Raw genomic sequence first — 27,833 nt, forward strand, 5'->3', positions numbered from 1 at the left:
GCGCCACCGCCCGGCCCCGCGATTTTTTTTTCTTACTAATGAGATTTTTATTGCGATTATTCGGTAACTGAATGATCACGAATACTGCGATATTTGAAGGCCGACCGTGGGCCACAAAATGTTGTATGAAGGGTCGCAAATGGCCCTCGGGCTGCGAGTTTGAGACCCCTGATCTAAATGCTGGGGATCAAACTCAGGACCCTATGCATTCTACCAGGAACCCTCAAAAGTCAGATTTTGAACCTCTTTTACTTTTTTTTTTGTTTTTTTGGGCCACACCCATTTGATGCTCAGGGGTTACTCCTGGATAAGCGCTCAAAAACTGCCCCTGGCTTGGGGGGGACCATATGGGACACCAGGAGATCGAACCGCAGTCCTTCCTTGGCTAGCGCTTGCAAGGCAGGCACCTTACCTCTAGCGCCACCTTGCCGGCCCCAGATTTTGAACCTCTTTAAGTTTAGAATACATTTTTTTCTCTGTGATGCAACTGTGCATTCAATGAATGCTCTAAGACACTAAATTTTTTTTTTTTTTGGTTTTTGGGCCACACCCGGTGGTGCTCAGGGGTTACTCCTGGCTGTCTGCTCAGAAATAGCTCCTGGCAGGCACGGGGCACCATATGGGACACCGGGATTCGAACCAATCGCCTTTGGTCCTGGATCGGCTGCTTGCAAGGCAAACGCCGCTATGCTATCTCTCCGGGCCCGACACTGAATATTTTTGTTTGCTTGGGGGTGATATTGGAGACTGAACTCAGGCTTTCTCATTCTCATATTTTCTCCCCTGCTTCCTATCTTTAGGGTCATACAGACAGGGTGGTGCTTAAGGTCTACTATTGAGTGCTCAGGGGTTGTTCCTGGCAGTGCTGGGGAAACAAAGTGTCAGGGACCAAACTGGGTTCCTGTATAGAGAATTTGCCCATTGGCATACTTACACTATTTGCTTAGTTCAATTTAATTTTAGTGGGGGAGGGTTGGGCCACATCTGGTGATGTGCTCAGAAATCACTCCTGGCTTGGGGAACCATATGGGATGCTGGGGGATCAAACCGAGGTCCATCCTAGGTCAGCTGTGTGCAAGGCAAACGCTCTACTGCTGTGCTATCGCTTTGGCCCTTGGATCAAATTTGAATCTATCTTTTTTTGGGTTGGGGGAGATATCCATCTATGTTTCAGAGACCATGCAGTGCTAGGAATTGAGCCAAGAGCCTCACATATGCAAAGTAATTGCTGTATCTGAGTCACATTCCAGGCCCCTTATATTCTAGCTCCCAAAGGAAATTATATATGCCAAGATTCAAACAGAGGTTCAATTTATTAGTTGAAAACAAAGATTTTAGGGGCTGGAATAATAGTACAGCAGGTAGGGCACTTTCCAATGCATGAAGCTGACCTGGGTGCAGTCCCCAGCATTCTATGATACCCTGAGTCTGCCAGAGTGATTCCTAAGTTCAGAGCCAAGAGTAAGATACCCCTGAGCATCACCAGGCATGCTCCCCAATAAAACAAAAACAAAGACTTTGGACAGATCATAGTACAGGGATTATGGGGTCTAACCTATATGCAGCCAACCTTTGTTAGATCCCTGGCACCCTATGTGGGCCCCGAGCACTTCCAGGTATGCCCCAAAAGTCAACAAAAGAAAAAAAAAAAAAAAACACCCAAAAAACTACACCCCCCCCAACCCCCACCAGTATCAGAGGATAAACCCAGCACTTGTTCTTTACACCCAATGTTTTCTCTTGAACATGTATCTCACTTGCTTGTCTCTAGTTTCTTTGCATTTAATACTCTGCAGGTAGGGCACTAGCTTTGCACATGGCTACTCGGGTTCAATCCCTAACAACTCATAGTTCTCACAGTCAGCCAGGAGTGATTCCTGAGTGCAGAACCAGGAGTAAGCCCTGAGTACAGCACATCACTCGCCACCACTCCCACAAATGGGAAATCTAATCTCAATGAGCTCATTCCTATGAATTTATTAGCTAAATACTCAATGTTGTCAATGCATCATGACTTAGAGAAAGTGCTAAAATTAAAAGCAATTGAATCAAGAAACACTCTCAAGTTCTCAGATTATTTACAGGACAATCATATATAACTGTACCTCTGCAGATTGATACCCCTAATGAAGCGGTCACTTCTAGAGGTCCTAAGGGACCTGAAGTTATTCATAGAATGACAAGAACAAGAGTCCAAGCTAAGGATCTGTGGAGTATAAACCTTCAAAATCACTGGGGAATTATAAGTGGTCTATGTTAGAAAGTATATAAAAAGATAATTCCAATCTTTCATGCCACTGAAGATAAAGTTTACTATAAAATATAAATATAAAATGACAGTTGGGTCCAGAGCGATAGTACAGTGGAATGGGCTTTTGTCTTGGCAAGCAGCCAACCTGGGTTTCCCCCCATATGGTCCCATTCTATCATAATATCCCATATGGTCCCCCAAACCCCAAGTACCACCAAGTGTGGCCCCAAAACAAAAAACAAAAAACAAGATGCATGTGAACTAGGTGTGCAGAGTTGTAGGGCTGGAGCACCTGTGTTTGCAAGGTCGTCCCAGCAGCACTGGACCAAGTTAACATTGGAACTAGCCATGTGGACTCCCTCAGCACTGCTAAGAACAGTCCCCTCACCTAACTCCCGAAGAGTTTTAATTTTTTTTTAAATTTAGTTAAAGGAAATACATTACATAGTTGACATAACTTATAATAATACATTTTTAGGAAGACCAAAAGCAACATTTAAAAAAAAAAAAAAAAAAGAGGGGCCGGGCGGTGGCGCTAAAGGTAAGGTGTCTGCCTTGCCAGCGCTAGCCTAGGACGGACCGTGGTTCGATCCCCCGGTGTCCCATATGGTCCCCCAAGCCAGGAGAGACTTCTGAGCGCATAGCCAGGAGTAACCCCTGAGCGTCAAACGGGTGTGGCCCAAAAACCAAAAACCAAAAAAAAAAAAAAAAAAAAAAAAAAGAAGGGGCTGGGCGGTGGCGCTAAAGGTAAGGTGCCTGCCTTGCCTGTGCTAACCTTGGACGGACCGCGGTTCGATCCCCCGGTGTCCCATATGGTCCCCCAAGCCAGGAGCAACTTCTGAGCACATAGCCAGGAGTAACCCCTGAACGTTACCGGGTGTGACCCAAAATCTCTCAATCTCTCTCTCTCCCCCTCTCTACCTCCATGCTCTCTCTCTCTCCCTCCCTCCCTCCCTCTCCCTCCATGCTATCTCTCCGGCCCCCCAACTTAGATTTTTCTAGGTTCTGTTTATCTGAAGAGATCCTTGGAGGCTACAGTGAGACTATTCTGAAATCTTTTTTTTTCCCTAGGAGGACCTCGAGCTGGGACAGGCGGGCCTATTCTGAAATCTTTCTACGAGACTAAAGTCATATGCTCTTTTTCTGCTTGTTTTGTTTGGACCAAATCTGGTGGCGCTCAGGAGTAACTCCTGGCTCTGTGCTCAGAATTACTCTGTCAGACTTGGGAGACTCTGGGATGCTGGAGATTGAACCTAGTTGGCAACATGTAAAGCAAACGCCCTACCCACTGTGCTATTTCTCCAGCCCCTGAAGTCATATGCTGTTTAATGTTCCAACAGGTCTGTTTATATACCTGTAATATAGTGAGATTATGGAATTGTAGTTCTCTTGATTTATCACCTCAACTGAACCAATCACAGTGGCAAGGGGCTTTGCTTGCATGCGGCCAACCTGGGCTTAATCTTCATTATCCCATATGGTTCCCTCAGCCAGCCAGGAGCTATTTCTGAGCACAGAGTCAAGAGTAACCTGAGCACCACAGGGTGTGCCCCCACCCAAACACACAGACACACACAGAGAGACACATACACACCTATAACATAAATAGAAGGAAGTGACTTTCTTAAAGATTCTAAGTTCTTTTGACTTTTCTCATACTCCAGTCATTTGCTAACTGTTTCTGTTTGTCTTGGGCTGAGATTGAATCAAGGGCCTCACACATGAAAAGCATACATTCTAACACTGAAGTATAACCCCAGACCACACTCAAAGTCTGTTTCTTCCACATACCTCCCAATATTTGGTTCGGTTGACGCCCTCTGCGTATGCTCGAGCAAAATTACTTTCACTGTTGAGAGCTGTAATGGCTGCACTGAGTTGAGACATGGGATGCAGATTGTTGGGAAAGTTGTCAAGCATGGTGACGACATGAGAAGGCAGCGCTGCCCTTTTAGCCCACTCTTTTGAGAGCCAAGATACCTGTGGAAAGGGAAACACTGCTCAGAACACTGACTTGGTAGAAAAGAAAAAGAAGGGGCTGGGAGGTAAGCATGGAGGTAAGGCATTTGCCTTGCATGCAGAATGACTGTGGTTCGAATCCTGGCATCCCATATGGTCCCCCTGCCAGGAGTGATTTCTGAGTGTAGAGCCAGGAGTAACCCCTGAGTGCTGCCGGGTGTAACCCAACAACAACAAAAAAGAAAAAAAAAGAAAAAGAAAAAAACAGTAATATTTAAGCCAAGAAAATCTGAGAATTCAATACAATATGTTAATACAGCAGAGCTGCATCCTTCGGCTCATTACACATTTCTATAAACTACCTCCGTAGCTAAATCAGTTAAGTGTGTAAGAGAAAGAGAAAAAGATGGGAAGGAAAGAGCCAACATTCTTGTGCTTTACCTGTTCCTCTGTTGGAATTTTTCCAGTTACCAGCAGCCAAAACAAGCCCTCAGGTAAGGGCTCTTCCCCACCCTTAGCCTTGGGCAGCAGCTTTTGGCATTCGGGGATACTGTAGCCTCTGAAGCGGATGCCCTTAAGAGAAAACAAAACAAGTTCATTGGCCTGAAAGTCAAGGAACAGACAATCAACTTCTCAGACTTTTTAATGTTAATTTAAATTTTTTTTTTTTGGTTTTTGGGCCACACCCAGCGATGCTCAGGGGTTACTCCTGGCTGTCTGCTCAGAAATAGCTCCTGGCAGGCACGGGGGACCATATGGGACACTGGGATTCGAACTAATCACCTTTGGTCCTGAATCGGCTGCTTGCAAGGCAAACTCAGCTGTGCTATCTCTCCGGGCCCTGTTAATTTAATTTTTAGTTCAAGCCCTGGGCCTTGTACATGAAAGGCAAGTACCACTGAACTACTTCCCTGGCAAGTTAGATGTCCTTTTTTAGGGGCGTGGGGAGGGGAAAGGGTCATACTCTGTGCTCAGTGCTCATGTGACCATAACAGTGCTAGGGATTTGAACCAGATTGTGCTGCATTGTAAGGCAAGCTCCTTAAACACTATACTATCTATTCTGCCCCAAGTTGATTATTAGCCTCATTGATAGTCACTGGTTAAAAAACTACTTTTCAGGGCCGGAGAGATAGCATGGAGGTAAGGAGTTTGCCTTTCATGCAGAAGATCATCGGTTTGAATCCTGGCGTCCCATATGGTCCCCCATGCCTGTCAGGAGCATTTTCTGAGCATGGAGCCAGGAGTAACCCCTGAGCACTGCTGGGTGTGACCCAAAAACCACACACACACACAAAAAAAAAAAAAAAAAAAACCCACAACTTTTCAAGGGCCAGAGCGATAGCACAGCGGTAGGGTGTTTGTCTTGCTCGTGGCTGAGCCAGGACGGACCTGGGTTCAATCCCAGGCATCCCATATGGTCCCCAAGTCAGGAGCGATTTCTGAGCTCATAGCCAGGAATAACCCGAGTGTCACCAAATGTGGCCCGAAGAACAACAACAAAAAGAGAACAAAAAACCCCCACTACCTTCCAAGTAACATTTTTTTTGGGGGGGGATCACACCCGGCGGCCCTCAGGGGTTACTCCTGGCTCTAAGCTCAGAAATCGCTCCTGGAAGGCTTCGGGGAACCAAATGGGATGCCAGGATTCGAACTATTATCCTTCTGCATGCAAGGCAAAAAAAAGCCCCATCTTCATGCTATCTCTCTGATCCCAAGTAACTTTTAAAGCTTAATCTTTATTTTATTTTTTTTTTGGGGGGGGCCACACCCGGCAGTGCTCAGGGGGTTACTCCTGGCTATCTGCTCAGAAATAGCTCCTTACAGGCATGGGGGACCCTATGGGATGCCAGGATTCAAACTAACCACCTTAGGTCCGCTGTGCTATCTCTCCGGCCCCCTTAATGTTCATTTTTTTTTTGGTTTTGTTGAGGTCACACCCGGCAGTCCTCGGGAGTTACTCCTGGCTCTAGCTCAGAAATCACTCCTGGCAGGCTCGGGGGACCATATGGGATGGCGGGACTTGAAGCACTATCCTTTTGCATACAAAGCCCTACCTTCATGCTATCTCTTCGCCCCCTAAAGCTTAAAGCTTAAGTCTTTTTTTTTGTTTTGTTTTTTGTTTTTTTTTGGGTCACACCCGGTGGTGCTCAGGGGTTACCCCTGGCTATCTGCTCAGAAATAACTCCTGGCAGGCAGGGGGGACCATATGGGACACCGGGATTCAAACCAACCACCTTTGGTCCTGGATCAAACGCCACTGTGCTATCTCCCCTGTGCCTGCCAGGAGCTATTTCTGAGCACACAGCCAGGAGTAACCCCTGAGCACCACCGGGTGTGGCCCAAAAACCGGAGGAAAAAAAAAAAAAAGAAGTTAGCACATTTGGGGCTGGAGAGATAGCATGGATGAAGGGTGTTTGCCTTGCATGCAGAAGGATAGTAGTTCTTTTTTTATTTTTTTATTTTTTTTTTTGGTTTCTAGCCACACCCAATAGTTCTCAGGGGTTACTCCTGCTCTCTGCACTCAAATCGCTCCTGGCAAGCTTGGGTACCATATGGGAATGCCAGGGATCAAATCTGAGTCAGTTATGTTTAAGGCAAATGCCCTAACCCAGGGGTCTCAAACTTGCGGCCCACTGCGGCCCTCCGTACAACATGTTGTGGCCCGCGGCCTGCAAATATCGCAGTATTCGCAATTATTCACTTACTGAATAATCGCAATAAAAATCGCATTAGTAACAGCGGCGTTTGCCTTGCAAGCAGCCAATCCAGGACCAAAGGTGGTTGGTTCGAATCCCGGTGTCCCATATGGTCCCCCGTGCCTGCCAGGAGCTATTTCTGAGCAGACAGCCAGGAGTAACCCCTGAGCACTGCCGGGTGTGACCCAAAAACCAAAAACCAAAAAAAAAAAAAAAAAAAATCGCATTAGTGGGGCTGGAGAGATAGCACAGCGGTGTTTGCCTTGCAAACAGCCAGAGCAGGACCTAAGGTGGTTGGTTCGAATCCCAGTGTCCCATATGGTCCCCCGTGCCTGCCAGGAGCTTTTTCTGAGCAGATAGCCAGGAGTAACCCCTGAGCACAGCCAGGTGTGGCCCAAAAACCAAAACCAAAACCAAAACAAAAAATCGCATTAGTAAGAAAAAATCGCATTAAACATTCGCATAACCCGAGCAGTTCCATTTGGGGCATGCAAATGTTTAATGCTATTTTTTGTGATTTTTCTTCTTACTAATGTGATTTTTTATTGTGAATATTGGGTAAGAGAAATCCCTTATGCGGCCCTGCCTCACCCTGACTTTGCCTCCTGCGGCCCCCAGGTAAATTGAGTCTGAGACCCCTGCCCTAACCGCTATGCTATATCTCTGGTCTTCAGTTAGTTCATTCTTTTTATTTTCCATATTCCAAAATATGAACAAACAGGTATTTAAGCTATGTTTAATCCACCACGTGTCCAATAGTCAATTCAATAATTATGAGTAACTGACATGAGGATCTCTTACCTCATCAGGATCCAGAACCGACGTTTCATATACCAATCCCTTCATGCCTCTCATGCCACCATACATCTTTAAAAAAAAAAAAAAAAAAAGTGAGTGAGTGTTTTTGGTTTATTTGTGGTACCAGAAATCTAAAAAAAGGCTATTTTATGATCTAACCATGTGCCACTCTACATGGAAAAAAAAAAAGAAAATGCAGTTGATTGGCAAAACAATTCAGGCTAGAATTTGTTAGTTACTCATTGGATCTGGGAGAGGAAATATGTTGACTTGCAATATTTCATTTGAGAAATTTATAAGAAGTTTAAAGAACTTTTGAGAAGAACCATGAAGGAAGCTTTATGAGAAAGAAAAAACTGAAAATTTTAAGTTGAGAAAATACATCTCAGAGTCTATTATATATTATATATTTATAATATATAATATATATTATATATTTCTGTAAGGGAAGGAGACAGAGAGCAATGGTAAGAGAGGAATGAGCATTTGAGCTGCTCATGCTCATAGGATGTGAAAAAGTCATCTTAAAGCTAGTCTCACTGGATAATTTAGCAACAACTCAGACTGTGAGAGCTCTCCTAAAAGCAGAGATTGTATGGGAAAGAAACAACTCCTCACAGAACTCACCATATCAACGGTGATTTGGCCAACTACTGTCTTGCCATGTTGCTGTCTGAAGTTTTTAATTCTGGCCTGTTCCTTAGGTATCAAGTCGGACAGTACATCTTTCAAATTCTAAGAGAGCAGTAGAGAGATCAAAATTAGGTTGATTGGGGTCTGGAGAGAAAGTATAGCAGGCAAAGAACATACTTCTCGTACACAGTTGACCCAGGTTTGATCGCTGGCACCAAGTAAAGTCTTCCCAGCACTCGCCCCCTGAGTGTGATCCCTTAGTACTGAAACAGGAGTAAGCCCTGATCACAGCTGGGTGTGGCCTCAGGAACAAAAGCAGGAAATTGCTTCTGGCTTGTGGGGGACAGAAAGGCAAAAGCCCTACCTCCATGCTGTCGGCCCTGAGACCCTGTTTTTAATAGCTTTTGGGCCATACCCAGCAGTGCTTTGGGGGTACTCCTGGCTCTACACTCAGGAATTAACCCTGGCAGGCTTGGGGGACCTTATGGGATGCTGAGATCAAACCCTAGTTGACCATGTGCTAGGCAAATGCCCTACCCAGCCCTACCTGCTCTGCTGTCACTCTGGCCCATATGGGACACCAGGGATCGAACTGAGGTCTATCCTGGATCAGTCAAATGTCAAGGCAAATGCCCCATCCCTGTTCTATTGCTCTGGCCCCAATACATAAAAAATTTAAATCGGGCAACTTTTAGCAGCACTCTGTAGGGGGAAGGAGAGGGACTATAATGGTAGGTATACAACTCAGGGCCTCACATATGCAAGCTAAGTGCTTAATTATTTAATATGAGCCACATTTTATCTCCTGTAATCAGGTATTATGAGGAACTTGCTCTGCATCTGACTGACACTGGGCTTATAGTTGGAACCCCATAGTCCTCTCTCTAAGCACTAGTGAGAGTGATTAGAGTGTTGTTGATGTTATCCAGATTCTCGTAATGACCTCCAGACTATAAAAAGAGTCAGTATCACCTCAGCTTATGTGTAACTCAGGTGATTTATGCTCAGATCTCACTTGCAGGAAGCACTGTGACATTTTCAGGCCCTCTCACTGGGAATCACTAACAGTAGAGCTGTCAGGATTACCTTTTTTTTTTGTTTGTTTTTTTGGGCCACACTTAGAGGTGCTCAGGGTCTTCTTTACTCCTAGCTCTACATTCAGGAATTATCCCTGGCAGTGCTTGGAGGGACCTTACGAGATGCTGAGATAGAACTCAGTTTGTCACAAGCAAGGCAAGAGCACCTTACCTGCTATACTCTCTTCAGTCCCATGCCTCAGCAATTTTATCTGCCAGGAAAATCTGGTACAGATAAGGTAAAAAAATTAGACTGTATAGGGCTGGAGTGACAGCAGAGCAGGTAGGGCTGGGTAGGACATTTGCCTTGCACATGGTCAACTAGGGTTTGCCCGAAGCATCCCATAAGGTCCCCCAAGCCTGCCAGGGGTAATTCCTGAGTGTAGAGCCAGGAGTACCTATCCCCTGAGCACTGCTGGGTATGGCCCAAAAGCTATTAAAAACAGGGTCTTGGGGCCAACAGCATAGAGGTAAGGTGTTTGCCTTGCATGCAGAAGGATGGTGGTTTGAACCCCGGCATCCCATATTGTCTCCTAAGCCTGCTGGGGGCAATTTCTGAGCATAGAGCCAGGAGTAGCCCCTGAGTGGGGGTGGGGGGCAAACAAACAAACAAAAACAAACAGGGTCTCAGGGCCAGCAGCATGGAGGTAGGGCATTTGCCTTACACGCAGAAGGATGTTGGTTAGAATCCCGCCATCCCAAATGGTCTCCCGAGCCTGCCAGGAGTGATTTCTGAGCATAGAGCCAGGAGTAACCCGAGTGCAGCTGGGTATGACTCCCCCCCCCCCCCCAAATAAAAACAGGGTCTCACAGGACCAGAGAGATAGCACAGCGGTAGGACGTTTGCCTTGCAAGCGGCCAACCTAGGACCGACAGTGATTCAAATCCTGGCATCCCATGTGGTCCCCTGTGCCTGCTAGGAGCCATTTCTGAGCAGAGCCAGGAGTAACCCCTGAGCACTGCAGGGTCTCAGGCCTGGAGTGATAACACAGTGGTAGGGTGTTTGCCTTGCCTTGCATGAGGCGACCTGGTATGGACACGGGTTCGATCCCTGGCATCTCATGAGATACCCAGAGCCTTCCAGGAGCGATTTCTGAGTGCAGAGCCAGGAGTAATCCCGAGTGCTACTTAGTGTGGCCAAAACCAAAACAAATAAACACCCCCCCCCAAAAAAAAAAAAAGACCAGCCTCAGTGGCTGGAGCAATAACACAGTGAATAGGGTGTTTGCCTTGCATTTAGTTGACCCATGTTCAGTCCCCAGGATCCCATCTTATCCCCCGAGTATCACCAGGAAAGACCCCTGAGCACAGAAGCAGGAGTAACACCTCTGAGCATATCAAGCTAGCTCCCCCACCAAAAAAAATAAGTTTCAAATTAGGAAAATAGAAACATCCTAGGGAGGGTTGCATAAATGGGAGTTACTGACATTCCCATATGGTTCTTCAAGCCCCACCATGAGTGATCCCTGAGTGAAGAGCCAGGTATTAAGCCCTGAGCACTGTTGAGTGTGGACCAAAAACAGAAAAACAAAGTAAAACAAACCAAAAAACAAGGCCGAGAGAGAGATAAGGTGCTTGCCTTCCATGAGGCTACCAGAGTTTGATACCCAAGAACTCCATATGGTCCCCTGAGACCATCAGGAGTAATTCCTTAAGTATAGGTGAGGCTTCTTCTACATAGGTTTGATCTCCAGCATTCCATATGGTACCTTGAGTACCACCAGGCATAGCCCCCAAACTAAAATGAATAATTAAAATAGTAAGTTTTTTTTGGGGGGACGGGACGGGACTGGAGTGATAGCACAGTGGTAGGGCATTTGCCTTGCATGCTGCCTACATGGGATGGACCCTGGTTTTATCCCCGGTACCCCATATGTCCCCCACGCCTGCCAGGAGTGATTTCTGAGCACAGAGCCAGGGGTAACCCCTAAGCGTTGCTGGGTATGGCCCAACCCCCACAAAACGCTGTTTTTTATTTTATTTTATTTTATTTTATTTTTTGGGTCACACCCAGCGGTGCTCAGGGGTTACTTCTGGCTGTCTGCTCAGAAATAGCTCCTGGCAGGCACGGAGGACCATATGGGACACCGGGATTCGAACCAACCACCTTTGGTCCTGGATCAGCTGCTTGCAAGGCAAACACTGCTGTGCTATCTCTCCGGGCCCGCTGTTTTTTATTTTAATTTTGTTGTTTTTGTTTTGTTATATTTTAGGCTATTCCTGGCTCTGCACTCAGGAATTAGTCCTGGTGGTGCTCAGAGGACCTTATAGGATGCTGAGGACCAAACATAGGTTGGCAAGGCAAACACCTTTCTGCTGTATCAGGTCCCTAAAATGAAGAGTTTTAGGCCAACTCAGAGGTGGTGGTACTTGTGGGTGCATGCACATGTTTATGTCCAGAGCTATACATGGTATTGCTATCTGCCCAGTCTCTGAGTACATTTCTCAATGCAACAGTCGTAATAGATATAGCAATAATAATGAGCATTTCTAGAATATACTTACTATACAATGAGGCTAGGTGGTAGCCAATCTCCACCCTCCCAGTCCCATAGCCCCAGGACCCAGGGTAAGGTTGCCTCAGTGAATCTGAATTCTCTTTCCAAGCCTTACCGAAGAAGAAGCACTGGCATGCCGGGCAGCAACAACAAGACAGGAAGCATTCTGCCAAAAAAAAATATATAAATAAATTAAAGAAAAAGAAAATAACCAACCACAAAACCATGTGCAATATTTATTACTTCCTCTTATTTATTTACAAGAAAGAGTTGCAATGACCCAAACTCTTTTCAGCTCAGACTAAGCACATTTTGGCTCACTTAGGTATACAGACTTACCTAAAAGCAAGCGTATAAAAGGCCTCGGGCAGCTTGGGAAGAGCTACCATTCTGAACAGGACTAACTCTGCTTCTTGTACTCTGAATTTCATAAACAGTCCCTGAAGAGAGTCTTTCCCATTCTAAGGGTTGCAGGGCTGGGCTTTGTTAAGCACAGAAAAAAGGCTGGAAGTCACTTTTAAGTGTACCCAGTTTAGGATCCATCTATCTGTTAAAAGTTTTGAGAAAGGAAAGCAAACAAGGAAATAGCTCTGACTTATATCTACTGGTAAGATCTTTCTAGCATCTAGTATTTTGGAAGTACTTGAATGTACTTAGTCTAGGAAAGTTACAGGCAGTCTTTCACAATGTAAATCACAAATCAAATACATGGGGAGAAGGGCCAAGGAGATAGTAGAACAAGTAGGGTGTTTGCCTTGTATGTGGTTGACCTATTCCTGGCACCCTATATGGTTCACCGAGCCCACAAGAAATAATTCCTGAGTGCAAGGCCAGGAGTACTTCCTGAGAGCTGCCAGTTATAGCCTCAAACCAAAGAAACGAACAAATAAACAAACTTGGGGATTAAACACAGATGACAAATATTTTCAGTGGCACAACTGACTTAAGAGCAAAGGAAACTAGAATACCAAAATTCTCTTCAAATTCAACTAAGTGAAGACGAAGAAAATTAACAGGGTGAAATAGACATTTCAGATAAGGAATGGAGACATAGTTCAGAAGTGAAGATGCTTGCCTTGCATGCAGTTAAGCCGGGTTCAAAACACAGCATCCCATGGTCCCTGGTCCTGCCAGGAATGATTCCTGAGTGCAAAACCAGGAGTAACCCTGAGTGCCACAGGTTGAGGCTACCAAACAAAGCAAAGAAACAAAAAGGTCACTCTTGGTGGGTTCTGGGGACCCTAGGAATTCCTTTCTAGTCTGGAGTGATACTACAGTGGGTAGGGTGTTTACCTTACACAAGGCCAATCTGGTTTCAGTGGTCTGATTCAAACCCATATGGTGCCCTGAGCACTGCCAGTATGGTAGTGTAGCAAGCCTATATATATCTATTTTTGAAAATAGAGTATGTATTTTCCTGCAAAGAACTACTTTATTCTTTTCTCTTGATGCAATCAATGAAGATGAAATCCTTCTTACCTCTGATCAAAGTAAAAATGATGAAAAGCATTTTAGTGCACATTCACAAAAAGATGACACCTCCCCCTCTTTTCAAAAAGGTGAGGCAGAAGTGCAATGTACAACTTATGCCCATCTGAAAAGAATGATGAAGTTCAGGTTGTTTAAGGTTTCTAGTCCGAAAACTGGCAAAGTAGCCCAGGTTTATAAGAAGAAATATGTGATCTACACTGAACAAGAACAGCAAGAGGTGATTGGCACAAATGAACATGTGGACTTCACCCCAGCAAGGTGGTTAGCACTAGGTTAAAACTGGATAAAAGACCACAAAGGATCCTTGAACAAAAGCCAAATCTTACCAAATAGGAAAGGAAAAGGGCCAATGTAATAAACATTTTTTTTAAATGCAGGAATAGTGCTTTTACATACACATTTTCATTAAAAAAAAAAAAAAAAAAGTTGGGGTCAGAGTAATAGTAAGGCCAGTAGGGAGATTCCTAGCCATCGCATAAGGTCCCCTGAGCCCACCAGGAGTGATCATTAACACAGAGCTAGGAGTAAGCCCAGAGCACTGTCTGCCAGGTGTGGCCCCTCCCAAAATAAAAAAAGCCTAATATGAAAGTAAAAAAGGAAGTTTTAATGAAATAAATGCAAAACAGTAACAAAATTCAACATCACTTTTGATGTATTTTTCTTGAATTTTGGAGTTACATCTGGAGGTGCTTAGAGCTTATCCCTAGTTCTACGGTCGAGATGATGCTTAAGGGACTGACCATATGTGAACCCAGGAAATCTTTATAAAATGGGGCTGGGAAGGGCCCGGAGAGATAGCACAGCAGCGTTTGCCTTGCAAGCAGCCGATCCAGGACCAAAGATGGTTGGTTTGAATCCTGGTGTCCCATATGGTCGGTCCCCTGTGCCTGCCAGGAGCTATTTCTGAGCAGACAGCCAGGAGTAACCCCTGAGCACCGCTGGGTGTGGCCCCCCCCCAAAAAAAAAATGGGGCTGGGAAAAAAAAAAAGAAAAACAAGGGCCGGAGAGAGCATAAAGGTGGGACATTTGCCTTGCATGCAGAAGAACGTTAGTTCAAATCCCGGTATCCCATATGGTCCCCCAAGCCTGCCAGGAGCGATTTCTGAGTGTAGAGACAGGAGGAACCCCTGAATGCTGCTGGGTATGACCGAAAACCCTCCTCCCAAAAAAGTAAAATGGGACTGGCTGTAAAATGGTGGGTTGTGTGTTCACAATCCCCAGAGAGGGAGAGGGAGAAGGATCCCCATGCCCTAATCCAGGTAGGACAAGAGACACAGGTCCAGCAGCAATTCCGATGCAGGAAATAATCCACACAGATGGGAAGGAATAGCAGGCCAGAAATTCACACCACAAGCTGTTCACCCACAAGCCAGTTGCTCCACCACACGTGGAAACATGAGACAAGATGGCAGCTCCTCCTCCAGGCCTCCTGAGTAGCCTTCAATGGTATAAACAAAGCCCATCCTCTAGGGGAGGGGAAAAAGCCAGATGAGGAGGCAATGGGGAAACACTTTTTTTTTTTTTTGGCTTTTGGGTCACACCCGACAGCACTCAGGGTTGCTCCTGGCTCGATGCTCAGAAATCGCTCCTGGTATGCTCGGGGGAGCATTTGGGATGCCAGGATTCAAACCACCCTCCTTCTGCATTCAAGGCAAATGACTTACCTCCATGCTATCTCTCTGGCTCCAGGGAAACATCTTTTTAACATGTAAATCAAAGGAACCAATCGAGAGACATCTAATTAGAAGGCAATATGAGGACCAATCCTAAGGCCTCTGCCAACAGCTGGCATCATACAACCAAGGTGCTTTAACACCTGTGCTATCTATCCCTCAGATCACAACTTACTAGGGCAGAGAAACAACTCAAGAGGCTGAGTGTAGACATTATGTGTGGGAGGCTGAGTTTGATCTAATCCTCAGTGGTCCCATGACCACCATTTCAGGAGTAACTATTAAGCACTGATGGGTGGATATGGCACAAAAACCAAAGGTGGTATGAGAAAGAAAAAGACAATTTTTTTTTTTTTGGCTATTGGGTCACACTCTCCAGTGCTCAGGGGTTACTCCTGGCTTGACGCTCAGAAATTGCTCCTGGCAGGCTTGGGGGACCATATGGGATGCCGGGATTTGAACCACTGTCCTTCTGCATGAAAGGCAAATGCCCAATTTCCATGCTATCTCCAGCCCTGATGACATATTTTTATCTTCAAAATCATTAAATGCAGAAATGTCAGTAGACTGGTCTGAGTTCTTACAGCTAGTTAATATAAAAAGTTGTCTTTTTTTCAGGGCCAGAGAGATGGCATGGAGGTAGTGTGTTTGCTTTGCATGCAGAAGGACGGTGGTTCAAATTCCGGCATCTCACATGGTCCCCCGAGCCTGCCAGGAGCGATTTCTGAGCGCTGCCGGGTGTGACCCAAAAGCCCCCCCCCACCCCCAATGAATAGGAGCTCTCAGGCCGGAGTGATAGCACAGCAGTAGGGTGTTTGCCTTGCACGCAGCCAACCAACCAAAGACGGACCCAGGTCAATTCCCAGCATCCCATATGGTCCTCCAAGCCAGCCAAGAGCAATTACTGAGTACAAAGCCAGGAGTAACTCCTGAGAGCTGCCAGGTGAGGCCCAGAAAAACAAACAAAAAGAATAGGAGCTCGGGGCTGGAGGGATAGCACAGCATGTACGGTGCTTGTCTTGCATGTGGCCAACCTGGGCTTGATTCCTGGACATCCCATATGGTCCTCTGAACCTGCCAGGAGCTATTTCTTTTTTTTTGTTTGTTTGTTTTTTTGTTTTTGGGCCACACCCGGCAGTGCTCAGGGGTTACTCCTGGCTGTCTGCTCAGAAATAGCTCCTGGCAGGCACGGGGGACCATATGGGACACCGGGATTCGAACCAACCACCTTTGGTCTTGGATCGACTGCTTGCAAGGCAAACACCGCTGTGCTATCTCTCCGGGCCCTTTTATCTCCTTCTTTTTTTTTTTTTTTTTTTTTTGTTAGGAGCTATTTCTGAGCACAGAGCCAGGAGTAACCCCTGAGTGCTGCCAAATATGGTCCCAAAATCAATAGATGGATGGATGGCACCTTCAAGTAGTCAAAAATAACAAGGTATTTTTTATAATAACAGGGCAATATAGCATAGCGGTAGGGATTTGCCTTGCATGATCCGGACAGACCTGTGTTCAATCCCCAGCATCCCATACGGTCCCCTAAGCCACGAGCCCATAGCCAGGAGTAACTTCTGAGCATCACCAGATGTGGCCAAAAACAAAAAACCAAACAAACAAACAAACAAAAAATAGGGTTCAGAAAAAAAAAATAGGGTTCAGAACAATAGTATAAAGGGCAGGGCACTTGCCTTGCATGCAGTAAACTCAAGCTCCAACCTTAGCACCCCATATAATCCTCCAAGCACCTCCAAAAATGATCCCTGAATCCAAAGCCAGGAATAAGCATTGGGCACCACCGGATGTGACCCCCAAAATAAAACAAATCAAAAAATAGTCCTTATGGGTGGAAAGACAACATAGGACGTAGGATGTTTGCCTTGCAATCGGCTAACCCTAGTTGGATCCTTGGCATCCCATATGGTTCCCTAAGCACTGCCAGGACTAATTTCTGAAGGCAGGGCAAGGAGTAACTAGAATGCTGCTGGGCGTGACCCAAAGTCAAAAATCAAAAGATGAAAAAGAAAAAATAGTTCCTATCTGAGTGATAGTAGCAATAGTTACATTGCTAATTGTGTTAAAAATTCACTCGACCCAATGGTACTGAAATCTGCCCCAAAGGATTTAACTGAATTTGAAATTGAAACCAATGGGGCTAGATAGTAGAGTGGACAGATGCTTGCTTTGCAAGTGGCCAACCAAAGTTCAACCCTTGGCATCCCAGATAGTTCCCTAAACACTACCAGGAATGATCCATGAGCGAAGAGCCAGGAGTAAGCCCTGAGTACTAATAAGTGTGGGCTCTCGCCCCCAAAAAAAACTCACAAAAAATTGAAGGCAACCTCTTCTGGGCATGGATTGTTGAGAAGGTAAAGAATGTTTACCTTTCCTTATTTTGTCTACCCCTCACCTCACAAGCCTATAAAATTTTTTCTTTAGATTTTGGGGCAGGAATGATAGCACAGCAGGTAGGGCATTTGTCTTGCACAGGGTCAACCAGGTTCAATCCCGAGCATCTCAGATGGTCCCCCAGCATACCAGGAGTGATTTCTGAGCGCAGAGCCAGGAGTAACCCCTGAGCGCACTGGGTATTACCCAGAAAAAGAAAAAGGAGAAAATTTCCTTTTCTTTTTCTTTTTCTTTTTTTGGCCACACTCAGTGACACTCAGGGTTCTGCACTCAGAAATCGCTCCTGGCTTGGGGACCATATGGGACGACGGGGAATTAACCCAGGTCCATCCTGGGTCAACCACATGCAAGGCAAATGCCTTACTACTGCATTATAGCTTTGGCCCCCAAAGTAGAATTTTTCTTTAGATTTATAGATACAGGGCCAGAAAAATCACTTGACAGAGAGTCCAGGTTTGAACCCTTGGTCCGGATCCCTGTTACACTAATAGGAGTGACCCAAAAGCACTGAGCTGGGAGCTGATCCTCATTACTACTAAATATAGCCCCAAAATAAAAGATTTACAGATATTTCTGAGCATACTTCAGGCCACACTGGACTCCAACCTGTTCTTTCTAAAAATAGACTTCCAAGGGTTCCCCCCCTTCGTGGTCGGGGAGGGTGGAGACAGGGCTGGGTCACACCCAGGTAAATGTGTTCAAGGCTTTCTATTACTACTCCTGGTAGCGTTTGGGAACCATATGTGGTGCTAGCAATGGAACCTAGGTTGACTGCTTCTTGCGAGGAGTGATACCCTTCAGTGAAACACTGCCAGGAGTGATCCCTGAGGCAGAACCAGGAGTAAGCCCTGAGCACAACCACGTGTGCCGCCCCCCCCAAATCAAGAAAATCCTGCTATTTCATGCAGCCGTAAGGCGTTTGACTTGCACGTGGCTGACCCAGGAAGGACCTGGGTTCGATCCCCAGCGTCATATTTCTGAGCGCATAGCCAGGAGTAATTCCTGAGCGTCCCTGGGAGTGGCCCAAAAAACAAAATAAATAAATAAATAAATAAATAAATAAAAATTGAGATTTGGGGACCAAAGAGATAGCACTGCGGTAGGGCATTTGCCTTACAAGCAGCAGATCCAGGACAGTGATCTAGGCATTCCATATGATCCTCAGCCTGCCAGGGATCTTTTTTCTTTTTTTCTTTTTGGTTTTTGGGCCACACCCAGAAGTGCTCAGGGGTTACTCCTGGCTATCAGCTCAGAAATAGCTCCTGGCAGGCAAGGGGGGACCATATGGGACGCTGGAATTCCAAGCAACCACCTTAGGTCCTGGATTGGCTGCTTGCAAGGCAAATGCTGCTGTGCTATCTCTCCGGCCCCCAGGGGTGATTTCTGAGCACAGAGCCAGAAGTAACCCGAGAACCACCAGGTGTGACACAAAATCAAAACCAAAACCAAACCCCCTCCCAAAAAAAAGAAAATCCTGCTATTTAAAACAACTGCTGTGTTAGAGGCAGAATAAAGGCCCTGCTTGCACTCAGCCAATCCCAGTTCAATTCCTAGTATCCAAGCACCAGAATTTAGTCCTCCAAGCATCACCAGCAGTGACCTCTGAGCACTAAGCACCTGCTATTTACCAAAAACCCCCGAACAAATAAATGACAGAAGAAATAACATTACCTGAAGAATGTAAGAAATACAGAATCTTGATCTATTATATTGAGTGTATTTTCATGTGAACAATAAAGTCTGGGACGCACCCAGCCTACCACGTAAAGAGCCTAGAATGTGGGATTTTCCAAGTGCTAACTACAGGTTTTGCCCTTCTCTTGCTATTTTACATATGACCTAACTTCTTTTTTTTTGGTTTTTGGGCCACACCCGGCGGTGCTCAGGGATTACTCCTGGCTGTCTGCTCAGAAGTAGCTCCTGGCAGGCACGGGGGACCATATGGGACACCGGGATTCGAACCAACCACCTTTGGTCCTGATCGGCTGCTTGCAAGGCAAACGCCACTGTGCTATCTCTCCGGGCCCGATCTCAGACTTCTCATATGGTCTCCCAAGCCAGGAACGATTTCTGAGCGTATAACCAGGAGTAACCCCTGAGTGTCGCCCCTAGGCCCCCCCAAGAGATATTCTTATTAGCAATTATTACCTATTATATCAAGAAATTGATTCTAGGAAAGAGGCTGTCAAAGTCAGAGCTAAGTACAAATGAGTAATTCCCTCCAGTTATAGATTGGGAAAGGACTCTGGACAAAGAGGGGAGGAGTCTCAGGGAAGAATTTTTCATTTATTCGTTCTTTTTTTTTTTTTTTGTGCCACACTCAGCTGTCCTCAGGGCTTACTCCTGGCTCTGAGCTCAGGGATCATTCTTAGAGGAACTCAGGAGACCAAAGAGTTCCATGGATAGAAACTGGGTCAGCTGCTGTATTCTCTCTCAGCCCCGAGAAATATCTTTTTGGGGATCCACACTTCGTGATGCCCAGGAATTATTCCTGTCTCTGCACTTCGGAATCACTCCTGTCAGTGCTCAGGGGACCATATGAGATGTGCAAGGTAAACACCTTACCTGCTGTACTACCATTCTGATCAGAACAATTTTTTGGGGGGAGCCACACCAAAAAAAAGTGACGCTCGGGAATTACTCCTGGCTATGCACTTAGAAATCACTCCTGGCTTGGGGGATCACATAGGACGCCAGGGATCAAACCCAGGTTTGTCCTGGGTCAGCCATCTGCAAGGCAAATGTGCTGTACTATAGCTCTGGCCGCTGAAGAAACAAATTTTTTGTTTGTTTTTGTTTTTGGGTCACACCTGGCAGTGCTCAGGAGTTACTCCTGGCTCCATGCTCAGAAATCGCTCCTGGTAAGCACAGGGGACCATATGGGGTGCCGGGATTTGAACTGATGACCTTCTGCATGAAAGGCAAACGCCTTACCTCCATGCCATCTCTCCGGCCCCATGAAGAAACAATTTTTAAAGCTGTTTTATGAGGGTCACACCAAACTACCTAGGGGAAAATGAGATACTGGGAATCAAAACCAGGTTTTTAAGGCATGTGACTCTAGGACTTGAATGACATTCCAGGCCCAGAAGAAATAAATTTACCTCATTTTAATCTCTGGATAATGCAAATAATTCTAGAGAAGAGAAACTGAAAGAACCATCACTCTCAAGCTCATACAGCTCATTTCATTTACCCTTTGGCTGTGTCAAAGTAAGCTGTTCAGTTAAATTTTGCTGGGCATATTCAGGTTATATTTACTGATAGGTAGATTACAAACCTCTGAGTCATCCTGAAGTTGCAATGTCTATGCCAATCCTTGGAGGTGTGGCAAGAGAACTGCTGGCTTCCTGTTACACATAGCCACCCTGACCACGTGTAAGGTTACCTACTGAACAGCAGCTGTTAGATGTATCAGGGAGTGGCTTCACTTTAATAGGTTAGTCCCTTCATAAAAAGGGATGAAATAGGTTAGCTCTTTTGCAGGAAGAGATAAGAAGGACCTAGCTCAAGAATTCTCTACCGTTCGGGGATGGGTGAGGGGTTAGAGATAGTACAAGGGGTAGTAGGTACTGGCTTTGGATGTGGCTGACCCAGGTTTGATCACCAACACCACATATGGTTCCCCAATACTGCCAGAAGTGGTTCTTTTCTCAGGGGACCTCATAGGATGCCAGAGACTGAACTTGAGCTGGCTTTGTGCAAGGCAAACGCCCTACCTGCTCTGTTCCCTGGGAATGATTCTTGAAAGCAGAGCCAGAAGTCCTGAGAATTGTCAGATGTGCCTCCATGCCCAAATCTAAACCAAAATGCTCTCATCTTTTAATGACCCCGTCCTTCAATAACAACCAAACAAATCAGAGCTTGCCAAGCCAGAAAAACTGGCTTAGTTGATGAAGCAAATGTAATGTAATAATAACTGGTACGTAAAACATGCAATAAAAGCTTATAGAGTAGAAGGAACAGGCAATAAGAGAAAAAGAACATGTATAGGACAAAGGCTCCTTTTCCCCAAACCAGGTCAGAGAACTAAAGCCATCTGTATTTCACAATGGCCGTACTAGAAACTGGCATGCACAACTGGGTCAGTACACTTCAAACATCAACAGAGTAACGTTTAGATTTCATACTCTGCTCTTTCTTTATATTCACAAGTTTCCTTAATAATTCTGCCATTTGGGGCCCGGAGCAATAGCACAGCGGTAGGGCTTTTTATCGCCTCGAATGTGGCTGACCCGAGATGGGGCCCAGTTCTATTCCCTAGCATCCCATGTGGTTCCCCAAGCCTGCCAGGAACGATTTCTGAGCAAAGAGGCAGGAGTAACCCGAATGCCGCCGGTTATGACCCAAAAACCAAAAACAAACAAATTAAAATGATAACAAACTGAAAATAAAATATTGGGGAGGCTGGAGAAATAGCACACCAATAAGATGTTTGTCTTGCCTTGCATGTATGTGGTTGACTCCAGTCTGATCACCTGCTGGCCTGGTCCAGGTGATCCTTCCTCCCCACAGTAAAAACAAAGGGATATAGGGCCCGGAGAGATAGCACAGCTGTGTTTGCCTTGCAAGCAGCCGATCCAGGACCAAAGGTGGTTGGTTTGAATCCGGGTGTCCCATATGGTCCCCCGTGTCTGCCAGGAGCTATTTCTGAACAGACAGCCAGGAGTAACCAAAAACCAAAACCAAAACAAAAACAAAGGGATATAATCTAAAGAATTTGAGGGAAGAATGAAAGATCCTTTGTTTGGGAGCTACAGCTGGAGGTCCTCAGGGCTTACCCCAGGCTCAATGCTCAAGAATCATGCCTGGTGGGTACCTGGGACCACAGGGTTTCTCGGATTGAATCTAAATTGGCTATATGTAAAAGCATGCAACCTACCCATTGTTACTATCATTCTAGCCCCAGGAATTAAAGATTCTAATAAGTATTACTAAAGTTGTTTCATTTCTACATTTTATATCTTACTAAACTCATCACATAAAGCACTGAATCATGGTTAAAAATATAATATAGGAGGGCCGGAGAAATAGTATGGAGGTAGAGCATTTGCCTTGCATACAGAAAGACGGTGGTTCAAATACTGACATCCCATATGGTCTCTGTGCCTGCCAGGGGCGATTTCTAGATGCAGAGCCAGGAGTAACCCCTGAGCGATGCATGGTGTGACCCCAAAACCAAAATAAATAAATAAATAAATAAATCTATATAGAGGCCAGAGTGGTGGTGCAAGTGGTAGGGCATTTGTCTTGCATGCAGCTGACCTAGGACAGGCTGTGGTTCGACCCCCCAGCATCCTATATGGTTCCCCAAGCCAGGAGCAATTTCTGAGCGCATAACCAGGAGTAACCTGAGCGTCCACCGGGTGTGGCCCAAAAACCAGAAGAAAAAAAAAGTGTGACTTTATCTGCCAAGGCTGGTTTCCTGCTTACAGTCCACTTGACTTCTAAGAACCAGAAGTGGCAGTTTTTCCACTTCTCTGATCTACTTCACTGCTGCTCATCATAAAGCACTTGCTGCCTTCCAAACCCATTATTCTCCATTTTTCACCATCTTGCCAGTGTCAAAAAATTGCCATCAGAGAGGGTAGGATGATAGACTTAGATTGAGTACTTGCTCTTAAAAAAACTGGGAGCTCTGGGCCCGGAGAGATAGCACAGTGGTGTTTGCTTTGCAAGCAGCCGATCCAGGTGGTTGGTTCGAATCCCGGTGTCCCATATGGTCCACCATGCCTGCCAGGAGCTATTTCTTTCTTTCTTTCTTTTTTTTTTTCAGGCCACACCCGTTTGATGCTCAGGGGTTACTCCAGGCTAAGCGTTCAGAAATTCCCCCGGGCTTGGGGGGACCAAACCTCGGTTGCTATCTTTCCTTGGCTAGCGCTTGCAAGGCAGACACCTTACTTCTAGCACCACCTTGCCGACCCCACCAGGAGCTATTTCTGAGCAGACAGCCAGGAGTACCACCGGGTGTGGCCCCCACCCCAAAAAAAAACCTGGGAGCTTTATGGCTGTAGATTGTACAGCAGGAAGGGAGCTTGCCTAGCATGCAGCTGCCTCTGATTTGATCCCCAGTACCACAATATGATCCTTTGAGTCCACCAGGGGTGGACTCCAGAGCACAGAGCCAAGAAGCCCTGAACACCACCAGGTGTGGCCCCAAAACAAAGAAAAATGGGGGCTTTAAACCTAACATTTCTTTATTGGGGGAGGGGTTTGGGCCACATCTAGTGGCACTCCTGGGTTACTCCTGGCTCTGTGCTCAGAAATTGCTCCCGATGGCTCGGGGGACCATATGGGATGCTGAGGATTGAACCTAGGTTCATCCCGGGTTGGCAGAGTGCAAGGCAAAAGCCCTACCACTGCGCTATCACTCTGTCCCCTCATTTGTTTTGTTTTGGGGTCACACCGGCAGCACTCAGGAGTTACTCCTGGCTCTACACTCAGAAATCACTCCTGGCAAGCTTAGGGGACAATATGGGATGCCAGGATTAGAACCACTGTCCTTCTGCATGCAAGGCAAATGCTCTACCTCCATGCTATCTCTCAGGCCCCCACTTTCATTTATTTTTTCCAGAAAATAATGCAAACAAAGCTAAGAGTGAAATATTCGTGGTGGAGGGGAGGGCAGAGAGGGAGAGCGAGAGAGAGATCCAGCTAAACCTAACCTAACATTTATTAGGACAAAACTGTTCTGTTGAACCTTTTCAGATGATGGCTTATATACAGTTGCTGCAATTTATTATAAAGTAAATAAGCCTATTACTACAAGTGTCTTTTTAAAACTCTAGAAATGTAGGGCTGGGATGATAGTACTCCAGGTAGGTGCTTGCCTTGCACATGGAAGACCTGGGTTCGACCCCCAGTCACATATGCTCCCCTGAGCTGGCTAGGAGTAACCTCTGAGCGCTGCTGGGCTTCACCAATAAAATAAAATCTAAAAATAACCTATGGATACTTTTGAATCAATTTACTCAAAGTAAAAAAAAAAAATCTAACATGGAGGAAGAAATCTTAATGGTAGAAGTGGGGAGGGTTGGTGTAGGCAAATTAGTATAGTGTCCAGAAATGACCTGGTCACACCACTCCCAATTCTCAGCCTAAATCTAAACTCACATTCCTACCTTTTAAAAAGAGTATTTACGTCACAAAGCAAGGCCTAAGTGGCCAAAGCAATAACAAAGTGGGTAAGGGTGTTTGCCTAGCTTACTGCCAACCCAGGTTCAATCCTTGGCATCCCATATGGTTTGAGCCTGCTAGGAATAATTTCTGAGCACACTGCCAAAAGTAACCTCTGAGCGACACTTGGTGTGGCCCCCAAACCAAAACATAAAAAAAAGGGGGGGACCGGAGAGATAGCATGGAGGTAAGGCATTTGCCTGTCATGCAGGAGGTCATCGGTTCGAATCCCAGCGTCCCATATGGTCCCCCATGCCTGCCAGGAGCAATTTCTGAGCCTGGAGCCAGGAATAACCCGAGCACTGCCAGGTGTGACCCAAAAACCACCACCACCACCACCAAGAAAAAAAAAAAAAAAAAAAAAAAAGGGCAGCTGGGCGGGTAGAAAAATAAAAAGGCAAGGGCTTTACAGAAATTGTTGCTTAGTCTGAATTCATTTAAATAAACAAGAGGTCAAACTATCTCTCACTGAAGTAGGTAGGGTGGAACAACAGAACAATGACTAACATTTGTGTCTGCTAATACGGTGAAAAATAATGCTCTACTCAGAAAATTGAAACTACTTTTGACTTTGGGATTAACAGCTGTGGTCAATTCTAAGGTAAGGAGACTATTTTTGCTTTCTAAAGCCTACCTTAGTAGCAACATGAAGTTAAAGCCTAAATCAGAAAGTGCAAGCAGGTGCTAGCAATGGCAAAAAACTTGAAAGACTTAACAAAATAAAAACAAAAGGCTTCTTGGTATCCTGGTAATATTGCGTATATATGGCTCTCAGTTGATTTAAAATAGCACCTTTACTTAAAGAATCAACTTAGTTCTACACTAAGTTCTTTCCTGGCTGGGGAGTTTCTTTTCCGTTCCCTCTACTTTTTAATAAACTTTTCTATTTCCTGGAGCTGGAGAAATAGTACAGCGGGTAGGGTTCTTGCCTAGTATGCGGCGACCGGGCTTCAATTTGGGTTCTATCCCTGGTATCTCATATGGATGTCTGAATGCATACTTACTACCCCTGAGCCACAGGGTGTGTTCCCCCCCACACACCGAAACAAATCGTATTACCAATAAGAATGACACCAAAATACTGAAGCCAGGGTCCTCTCTTAAGAGGTGGTTCTGATGTAAACATCATGGTTATGGTCTACCTGTCAATCACATGATTAAGAATATTAGAAGAGGAGCCAGAATGATAGCACAGTGGTTGGGGAGTTTGCCTTGCATGTGGCCGACCCGGGATTCCATCCTGGGCATCCTATATGATCTCCAGAGCCTGCCAGGAGTGATTCCTGAGCATGGAGCCAAAAGCATTGCCAGGTATGCACCCCCCCCCCACACACACACACAAAAGAATAGGAGACATCAGGAATTCAAAAAGTTCTCCAAGAGATTCAAATCAGGGGGCAAGTTTGGAAAGTATTGGCTAACATCTCAGGAAATTTCTATTTGCTAGTTTTAAGGGTAAAAGGTTTTCATACTGTTAGCAATTTTACAGTCTTCTGAAATCTTCAGTTCACTTCAAACAGAAAAACAAATGAATCAATAAAGATATTCCTAATATGCACTCCTATCATACAGAAAGCTTTCTAAGCTTCTCCAGAAGCTAAAGAGACAAATTAAAAAATAAATCTAAAGTTTTTTTTTCAAATTAATTGTAGAGTTAAGATTGTTGGTTAGGACCAACAGCTCTGGGATGAACTAATTATAGAGCCCCCTCATTCTGCCAAAAACACTATCTAGAACTTGCTGCCTGTCCCAAGAGGCTTCCCTATCCCGTTCCTTGGCAGCAGAAACAACAGTAAAGACAGACAAGTATCTCTCAAATGATCAGCCTATAGGTATAGGCCCTATACCTTGCTGTGGGTGCCCGGAAGAAGCCCAATGTGAATCTGACAGACTTCACTTTGACCAGAAACCAGTCAGTCTAAATCACTCTAAGAGATTAGGAATGTAGTGTACCTTGCTTGGATGAGGCACTAGGTTCCATTCCTTGCATTAAAAAAAAAGAAAAGAAAAATATTCTAACAATTCTTACTTCAGGTGCTAACAGCTTTGATCTGTCTGGTTTCTCTTTATTAAAAGAAAGTGTAAGTTCTTTTCAGGAGTCAAGGTCACTTGTGGGACTGTCCCTGCTTGGATTAGAGAGCCAGGACTCCTTCCTTTAGCACAGTAGTTTCTGTTTAAAGAGCCAAGTAGCCGCCGGGGAGGTTAGCTCCAATGGCTGGACTGCATGCTTTGTATTCAGGAGTCCTGGGTTCCACTGAATGCATGATATGGTCCCCTGAGCACAACCAGGAGTGACCAAAACCAAATTTTTTTTAAAGACCATGTTATTCAGAGAAATATTCCTGTGATCCAAAAGGCGACAAAAATCAAGTAAAGGATTCTGACGAACGAGAGAAAAAAAAAATCTAGGTAAAAACTGGATAAACTTAAGCAAGTAGTAGCAGCATTGGTCACGTTGCCGTGGCATGGCTATTTCCTGCCCAGTATGGTCCCTTTTGCCTGCAGGATAGGAGAACAATTTTTCCAGTTTTTTCTTCCGACGAGTGTCATGATTACACAGAACTTGCTTTATATATATTTTCTCTTTTGCCTACAGAAGGTTTATAGAAGGGTTCCCTCCTGTACAAAAAAAAAAAAAGTACAAGAATCCCAAGGACAACGAGGACCGAAGTCCTTTAGCAAGAGTGTGGTACGGCTTGGTCCCTAAAGGTTTAAATAACGGACTTAAGAGTAAACAAATGGAAGTTCGGAAACTGCTGCAAGGCTGTGTGTGTGTGTGTGTGTGTGTGATGGATCAAAAGCCGAAATAAGTTGCAAGGCCTTGTGTGTGTGTGTGATGGAGCAAAAGCCGAAATAAGTTGTGTGTGTGTCGTGTTCGTGTGTGTGTGTGTGTGTGTGTGTGTGTGATGGAGCAAAAGCCGAAATAAGTTGCAAGGCCGTGTGTGTGTGTGTGTGTGTGTGTGTGTGTGTGTCGGGGAGCAAAAGCCCAAAGCCGTGTGTGTGTGTGTGTGTGTCGGGGAGCAAAAGCCCAAAGCCGTGTGTGTGTGTGTGTGTGTGTGTGTGTGTGTGTGTGTGTGTGTGTGTGTGTGTGTGTGTCGGGGAGCAAAAGCCCAAATAAGTCACCGCTCCAGCCTTGGCCCAGGGACAGACAGACAGATAGATCGAGCACATCTGCTC

General features: G+C 45.4%; 2 protein-coding genes across 3 annotated transcripts in view; one reads left to right on the forward strand and one right to left on the reverse strand.

The window, feature by feature from the left end:
- Positions 1-19,947, forward strand: part of ESYT1 (extended synaptotagmin 1) — a 224,043-nt gene extending 204,096 nt beyond the window's left edge. Inside the window, exon 32 of the mRNA XM_049783991.1 lies at positions 19,936-19,947. The gene's annotated coding sequence lies outside the window, so the exon portion shown is untranslated. The remainder of the gene's footprint in view (positions 1-19,935) is intronic.
- Positions 1-27,833, reverse strand: part of CS (citrate synthase) — a 33,404-nt gene that overhangs the window by 4,992 nt on the left and 579 nt on the right. The window contains exons 2-6 of one of the 2 annotated variants that reach the window (XM_049784006.1): positions 12,029-12,079; positions 8,334-8,441; positions 7,710-7,775; positions 4,652-4,783; positions 4,043-4,231 (exon numbers count right to left, since the gene is read on the reverse strand). In XM_049784006.1, coding sequence (XP_049639963.1) covers positions 4,043-4,231; positions 4,652-4,783; positions 7,710-7,775; positions 8,334-8,441; positions 12,029-12,079 — 546 coding nt within the window. Of the gene's footprint in view, positions 1-4,042; positions 4,232-4,651; positions 4,784-7,709; positions 7,776-8,333; positions 8,442-9,587; positions 9,613-12,028; positions 12,080-27,833 lie in introns of those variants that run through there. The other variant, XM_049784008.1, reaches the window with a different exon arrangement.

The sequence above is a fragment of the Suncus etruscus genome, chromosome 11, assembly GCF_024139225.1.
Source record: "Suncus etruscus isolate mSunEtr1 chromosome 11, mSunEtr1.pri.cur, whole genome shotgun sequence".
NCBI classification, from domain to species: Eukaryota; Metazoa; Chordata; class Mammalia; order Eulipotyphla; family Soricidae; genus Suncus; species Suncus etruscus.